The sequence below is a fragment of the Schistosoma mansoni genome (genome assembly GCF_000237925.1).
Source record: "Schistosoma mansoni, WGS project CABG00000000 data, chromosome 4 unplaced supercontig 0032, strain Puerto Rico, whole genome shotgun sequence".
NCBI lineage: Eukaryota > Metazoa > Platyhelminthes > Trematoda > Strigeidida > Schistosomatidae > Schistosoma > Schistosoma mansoni.
The window spans coordinates 1,192,118-1,199,418 of NW_017386017.1; the positions used below are offsets into that span (position 1 = coordinate 1,192,118).

At 37.8% G+C, this 7,301-nt stretch overlaps 1 protein-coding gene across 1 annotated transcript; it reads right to left on the bottom strand.

Moving 5' to 3' along the window:
• Positions 1-590: 590 nt before the first annotated feature.
• Positions 591-6,620, bottom strand: Smp_148930 (structure specific recognition protein,putative; the record flags this gene model as incomplete). Its single annotated transcript, XM_018791145.1, has 6 exons — positions 591-919; positions 1,079-1,475; positions 2,419-2,637; positions 5,600-5,977; positions 6,013-6,245; positions 6,278-6,620. 6 exons carry the CDS (start codon positions 6,618-6,620, stop codon positions 591-593), a joined length of 1,899 nt encoding a protein of 632 aa, XP_018645661.1.
• Between the last annotated feature and the right edge of the window lie 681 nt (positions 6,621-7,301).

Genomic DNA, 7,301 nt, shown 5'->3' on the forward strand with positions numbered 1-7,301 from the left:
CTCACTGCCTTCTCATGGCATTACTGTTGTTTACGAAATTGAGAGGAAGAAAAGCGAATGTCCTGCGCTTTAACCGAATCGGTGGACACTGTGAGTCCACCTAGGGGAGTTGGAAAACCCTCATTCAAAATCAATGGTAGACATGGGCTGGCTCCAGTATCCTGAAGGAACAAATGGCGTGGGAACCAATCGTTGGTCACCGGCTACTATGGGACTGCATCTCCTCACGATGCTCCACTGCCTTGTGGATCAGATCTTTAGGTCAAAGGCTCCGGGTGTGGCCCCCTAATAAAACCACCTGCTTCAGTTTGGGCACCCGGGCAGTACCACATCCCTCACACAAATCAAATGAGACTTGTGCAGCGCATATGTATCTGGTGCTTCCTTGTACCAATATTTATGTGTTTAAATAAAATAATAAATAAATGAGTGACAGTACCGAGAAACCTCTATATAAAACATCAAAGTAAATTGATTGACTCAGTCTAATAACAAGAGAAATGGAAATGGTATATATATATAGTGCACATAGTATATTAAAACAATAATCAGTTGATATCTTATTTAACAAGTGTTAATCATTTCTAGACTTAACTACTAGAATCTGATGATAAATCTGGTTCTTTATTAGATCCTAAATTTGATTGATATATACGTAAATCTTCTTGATATTTCTTTTTTAATTCATCAACTCTTGATTGATAACTTGATTTTGCTGTACTATCCATATTTCGCCAAATCTCTCCAGCAGCTTTAGCTACTTCGGCAACAGAATTTTGTCCACCTAAATTCTTAGCAATTTTCTCTCTATTCTCATTAAACCATAAGAAATAAGCAGAAAGTGGACGAGTTGGTGCATTAGGATCTTTAGGTTTTTTTTGTTTTTTTGTTTGTCGTTTTGATGGTTGTTTTGTTTCATCTTTACGTGATTTAATTGTTGATTTCTTTGGTTCTTCTTTCAACTTTTTCTGTTTTGGTTTAGGTTCACTAGTACTACTTACACTTGACAAGCTGTCTTCATCTTCATCACTATCATTGTCTTGTTTATCTTTTTTCTTGTGTGTAGTAGTATTCTTACTACTAATGTTCGTTTCGTCCTCTTCCGAATCATCGTCATCATCGTTTTCTCCAGATTCATCTTCACTTGTAGTTGTTTGAACATTACTATCATATTCTTCTGCAAGTTCAGAACCATCAGATTCCGGTGGTTTGAAATCTTCATCATCTTCATCGTCGTCATCGTCATCATCCATTTCAGTTGTTCGTTCTCGAGCTTCTGTCTTCACTTTCTCCATATAAGCATCATGTGATTCATCAGATGACGACCAAACGTCATCACCAGGATTAGTAGTTTTGTTTTCTGAACTGATATTTTTAACACGAAGTTTTTTAGCAGTTACAAAATCGTACAAATGATGATATTCATCTCTTTCGATAGAAGTGAATGTATGTGTTAAACCATTACGAGTTTCCACCTATAGATGGAAAAAATATATCAAGACATTTGATTTTTTTAAGAAATATAAAAATTAAACACTAGTGATATATATATATATATGTATATATATATATATATATACTTGAAATCGTGAGTCAATTGAAGCTAGACCACCGTAGAAAACCTGGAAGCACTAGACGGCCGTTTCGTTCTATCGTGGGACTCCTCAGCAGTGCGCATCCACGATCCCGCCTCGCGAGATTCGAAATATGTTGATTAAATCGAATATTTTAATCAAATTCGTTTTCGAAAAATGGATCAAAACCAAATTTCAGATAAATTACTTGGTCGATTGTACGAATAATTTTCGCAAACTAATCATTTCTTTCTCCTAAAATGTTTGATTAAGTTTAGTGATATACTCGAAGTTTATTAACCATAGATAAGAACATCAACACAACAGAATATAAAAGCATTTTTGTATATTTAGATTGGGTTCGATACGTATCTACGGTAATTGCTGGTTACGGAACAATTAGGCCTTGGAGATTTATGATGGACTCAACAGAACCATGACTGGCACACAACACTGTGACAATAATCCCCAACAATGGAACTCAGAAGGATTACATTGTTCGCATTCAAATAAGGGAATTATTTTGAGGTCAGTAAATTATTGACTTTCGAAAAGCATGGCGGTGTAATGATATAATGATGATTGAATTATTTGGATATTTGGATACCTATGGAAGGGATCTCGTGTTTTGTGCATGTTGTTGTACGTGAAATAATATTGGTGACAAGCCGCCCTGAGAAGTTTATGCATTAGGTTGATCACGTGTTTTTCACGTAAAAAATAATTCCCACACTTTTCTTCTATCATATATATATAACTTCTAACAAATATCAAAACAGACTACATGCTGTTTTTTAACTGGCTAAACAACTGGAGTTCAATTTGAATATGATAGTTAACGTACCTCAAAATCAAAAGATCTTTGAGCACCTGTCCCACGGGAAAATTGTACAGCTACTATTTCGTCGAAACGTATGGAAATCGGAGGACGGGGCACGAATGTAAATCCTCTCTCTAATGGATACAACAAACCAACAGACGCTTTATAACTGCATGCAACTGCACAACCACCGCCTTTTGCAGAGAAGCTTCCGGGGACTGTAACTTTCTGATCATACAGAACCTGTGTATAATGAGATAATCAAAAGAAAGAAACATGAGGCAAAACGCTGAGATAGAAAGCTACAACTTGAAAATATGGGTACTATATGTGACGTGTATAAAACATTCCATCAAATTTCGTAAAACTATGTTAACTTTATACATCATTGTTTTAGCTGGTTCAGATGGATTGGCTCCGGAGGTCTTCAAATATGGTGGTTCAATTTTAGCGATTAGGTTGACTAATATTCTGGCTAAAATCTGGGAGTTGGACGTAATCACATCTGCCTGGTCACAATCTCTGATTGTCCCAATATATAAGAAGGGGCCAAAATCATCCTGTGATAACCATAGAGGGGATAGTCTGACTAACATAGCAAACACGAGAAAATCAGGCTGGCTTCATACCTGGTCGTGGCTGCATCGACCACATATTCACCATTTGTCAGGTCTTAGAGCACAGACATGTTTATCGGCATCCGACAATGATAGTTTTTCTTGAGTTAAAAGCAGCATTTCACTCTGTAGACCGAGAGGCTATGTGGCTGTCATTGAAAGGTGTACTTCAGAAGTACATAAACCTTGTGAAGGCTCTTTACTCGCATACTACCAGTCAAGTGAGAGCTTATGGCGAACTGTCATCTGATTTTACAACCTCAAGTGGTGTCCAACAAGGCTGTCCACTATCCCTTTTTTTTTAACTTCATTATAGACCTATTGCTGGAAATAACACTCTCGTCGACTGAATTTTCAGGAATTGATCTCCTACCAGGGGGTTCACTTATCGACTAAGAATACGCAGATGACATAGTCCCGTTTGGTGAAGACGCTGACAAAATGCAGAGTCTTCTGTTAGGACTGAGTAATAATGCCAGGATGTTTGAGATGCGTTTCTTTCCCTCTAAATGTAAACTGTTACTCCAGGACTGGCCTGCGTCAACACCTGAACTAAGGATAGGGAGTGAAGTAGTCAAACGCGTCGACAACTTCACTTATCTTGGAAGTCTGATCAGCCCTAATGGTTAGGTGTCTGACGAAATCTCTACATGGATTCAAAAAGCTCGTTTGGTTTTTGCCAACTTACGTCACCTATGACAAAGACGAGATATCCGTCTATCAATTAAGAAACGAGTATACTGCACAGCAGTTCGTTCTGTTCTATTTTACGGCTGTGAAACATGGCCATTTAGAGTAGAAGATACTCGTAAGTTACTAGTATTTGACCACAGATGCCTTAGAAATATTGCTCGCATCTGCTGGGATCACCGGGTAAGTAATAATAAGGTTAGACGCAAGGTGTTACGGAATGATGGTAAATCAATTGATGAGATTGTGGATCTTCATCAACTGAGATGGTTGGGCCACGTGTTACGTATGCCTGAACACCGACTATATGTGCCTGGTCCTACGTTGTAGCTGACTGAATGACGGACATCATTGTTTTACATTTTTAACGTTAACAAATGGTTTTCTGAATTAATATGAGACCCACTCCAACATTGGGCTAACTGATAGTATATAATCACTTACTATTAACTGTAACTATTTGGAACTGATTCACTGGTTTGCTATATAACATCACATTTTACATTTGACTTAATTACCATCTGGCTTCTTCCGATTGAGACTGAGGTGCGTCAACCCCCAAGACTATAATAATGGGACCTTGGGTAAGAACAGTTAACTGTTCGAAAATTTAGTAGGAAAGCAGGAGAACAGTTGGATAAAACTACAGGGTGAAAATAGGGAAAACCCTAACAGAGTAACCACAAACATTTAAGCGCTTAAAAAACTAGGAAATACTGACTATTTAATGGAGGAAAAATATCCATCTTACTAAATTTAAGTAGATAAATTAGAATCTAAAGCCATAATTTTAGAGCCGATAGTCGAGTTACTACGTTACTGCCGTTGTTTTCATTTGCTTATTTACAGAGTAGAAATCCTGGTAAATAAGGCAGTAAAAAGGTATGTGTCAAATAAAGTGATAATATCGTGAAGAAATAAGGAAGAATAGGTTAGTAAAATCATGATGAAGCAAGACGTATAGTTTTCGGATACAGAGATTAAGTTTGAATTGGTGGACTGCCAAAGCCTTGCAGTGCATACGTTTTCGATTCGAACTTCCTGTGTTCCAATTCCTTTGACTGTATAGATTACCTTAAAGGATGACTCCTTTGAAGCAACGTGTCCAGAGTTGGTTAGGTGCTGCTGTATTGAGTTAGTGATAGCTTTGGACTCCCCTTTTAGGTCACCTCGGGTAATGTTCTGAGACGCGTCTGGAAATTACTTTGTGCGGCCAATGAAACCTGCCTCACAAGAGCAAGTAAATTAATAAATACACATTAATGTGGACAGAAGCAGATGGTTAGCCTCAAAACATTCGTAAATGATAGGCCAGCTTGAAAAGACAAACAAGGCTTAGCTGGATAGTTTTCATTCAAGTGTTTTGAAATCCGTTTACTTGAGATTTTGACAGCCGCATTTCCTTTAAATTCGATATTCGTAGAGTTTTATTTTGAACTATCTGTGCTTTTGCATGATCCAATCTGTGTCAACGGATTCGGGTGGATAGCCATTTTTGATGAGTAGCAGTCAAAGTTGAAGTAGTTCGTCATCTAATGTGTCATAAGGACATATTCGGCTGATCCACAAGTATAAAGGCTTTTCGCAGCAAAGTATTCAGTACGAAGGAACTTAGGTTGGTTTTAGGAAAATTGGTATAACTTTAAAATCATAATTAAAAATCATCGCTACCTACGTGCTTGAATTTATAAGCATGTTTTCCAGACACCTAAGAAAGGAGGTAAACATATTCAAGGACTGTTAGTTTTAAAATATTTTCCAGCAATATGTAATCCTGTTAAGGGGCTTTTTGATGGCAGTTACACTGTAAAATGAAGAACCACACTGATATACCAAACTTTCAAGCACCACGAAAGTCTTGAGATTTCTAGAAATTGCGAACATCGATTCAAACTCACCTTGAACACGCGAGCCACAACTTCATATTCCGGTCCGGAAATATTTCGAGTTAATTTTCCATTGAACTGCTCCTGAAGCCAGTCTTCTGTTGCAGCCATCTCTAAGTTTATGTGCGAATCCTTGTCGAAAAGGGAAACTACAAAATGATATCTGGTTTGACCATGTTTGATCGGTGGATCAAGTTGAACAGCAAAGAATATCTGCCGATTATCGGGATGAGGAAGCACCATCAACCGAGTAATAGTATTCTTTGGAACTTTAAAGTCGTAAGACTTGCCATGCAAGTGGATAAAACTTGGATATAACTTAACATCATAACGGCCACGAGGTTGAAGACACTGCAATTGTTTGAATTCAGCCAAGAAATCACCCGTAACCTAGACTTCCGTGATAAGGTAATTAATTAGCTTACTTGAATAATATCTGCCTTTTGAGTAACTTTAGAATATATAGCGGGGGCTTTGCCTTCCCTATCAGCTTCAGTTCCCGGAGTGTACAGACGCATTTCAGATAAGCAAATTTCAGCTTCATCATTCAGGTGAAATTCAAAAATAATCTCGTTTTTGTTCAAAACAGCATTTGCAACATTGCTTAGAGGAACCTCAAAAGCCATAGCGTTTTTAACTGAAAACTCGAGAACATCGCCTTAATCAGTAGATGATGCAAGTTCAAATTACCATCGAAATCCACGTCTCCCCAATTGTAGCCTTTGTAGCACAGCTCACGCTTCACAATTTCGACGTCGAAATACTTTTTAAAAAAGCTCCCAACCTTTTCTGCTTCGATTTCACCAAAGCCATCATACCGATGCAAAGAGTTATTTCTTAACTTTATGCTTAATCCTAAACCAGTCGCACGGACTATCCATTGAGCTGACTCTATATCTGACCGGGAGAAGTGATCCACCTTTCCAGTCTTTTCATTTTTATACATAAACTCATCTTCTTTGAGTCGAAGCTTACCCGGATATACAGTACCTCTAACCTCCTGAGTTATATGGTCGAAGGCTATATCTGCCATCAGTTTGCAGTTGATGACCTTGGAAGGAATATGCCTCCACTGCAGTCCACCTCAGCCAATAGAACAATAAAAGTCTTCTGTTTCAAAAATATGGACATAGTGTCATTTGACCAATTTAAATCTTTACCGTGTTTAATAGTGTTGAGTTTCAATCTCACTTTGAATGTCCTCACAAAAAGTGTCCTGGTAGACGATTCTATTAATTTATGATTCGAAGCAAATAACCAAGCTCTGAAAGTAGAAGCCTCAATGTTATATTTCTGCCAGGACAGGTACACGCCATTTTTACAGACATGATCTATAATTTACGACACTGGTCTGCATGCAGTATGCATCTTAAGTACGGTTGTTAAGTGAAATCAAGGAATATAAATGGCATTACATTCGTGCAGATGTCTCAGAGAGTTTATGTTTTAGGATCGCACTAAAATTCCAGTTTTATAATCTTTCTTAAAGGTAGCAACGCGTTCACGTTACACACTTGGCCCAAACCCGCCATTTCTGTGTTAGAATTCTGGTCCTGATAAGTATTTATGTAATAAAACTGTTTAAAAAGTTTTTAGTTGTTATGATGTATATTTAAGGGACGCATGGTGTGAGTTGTAGCCTTGAAAAACGCGTTTGCTAAGTTTGTTTCACGCGGAAGAAGCTCCATAGCTTTGAACTGAGTATGATACTGAG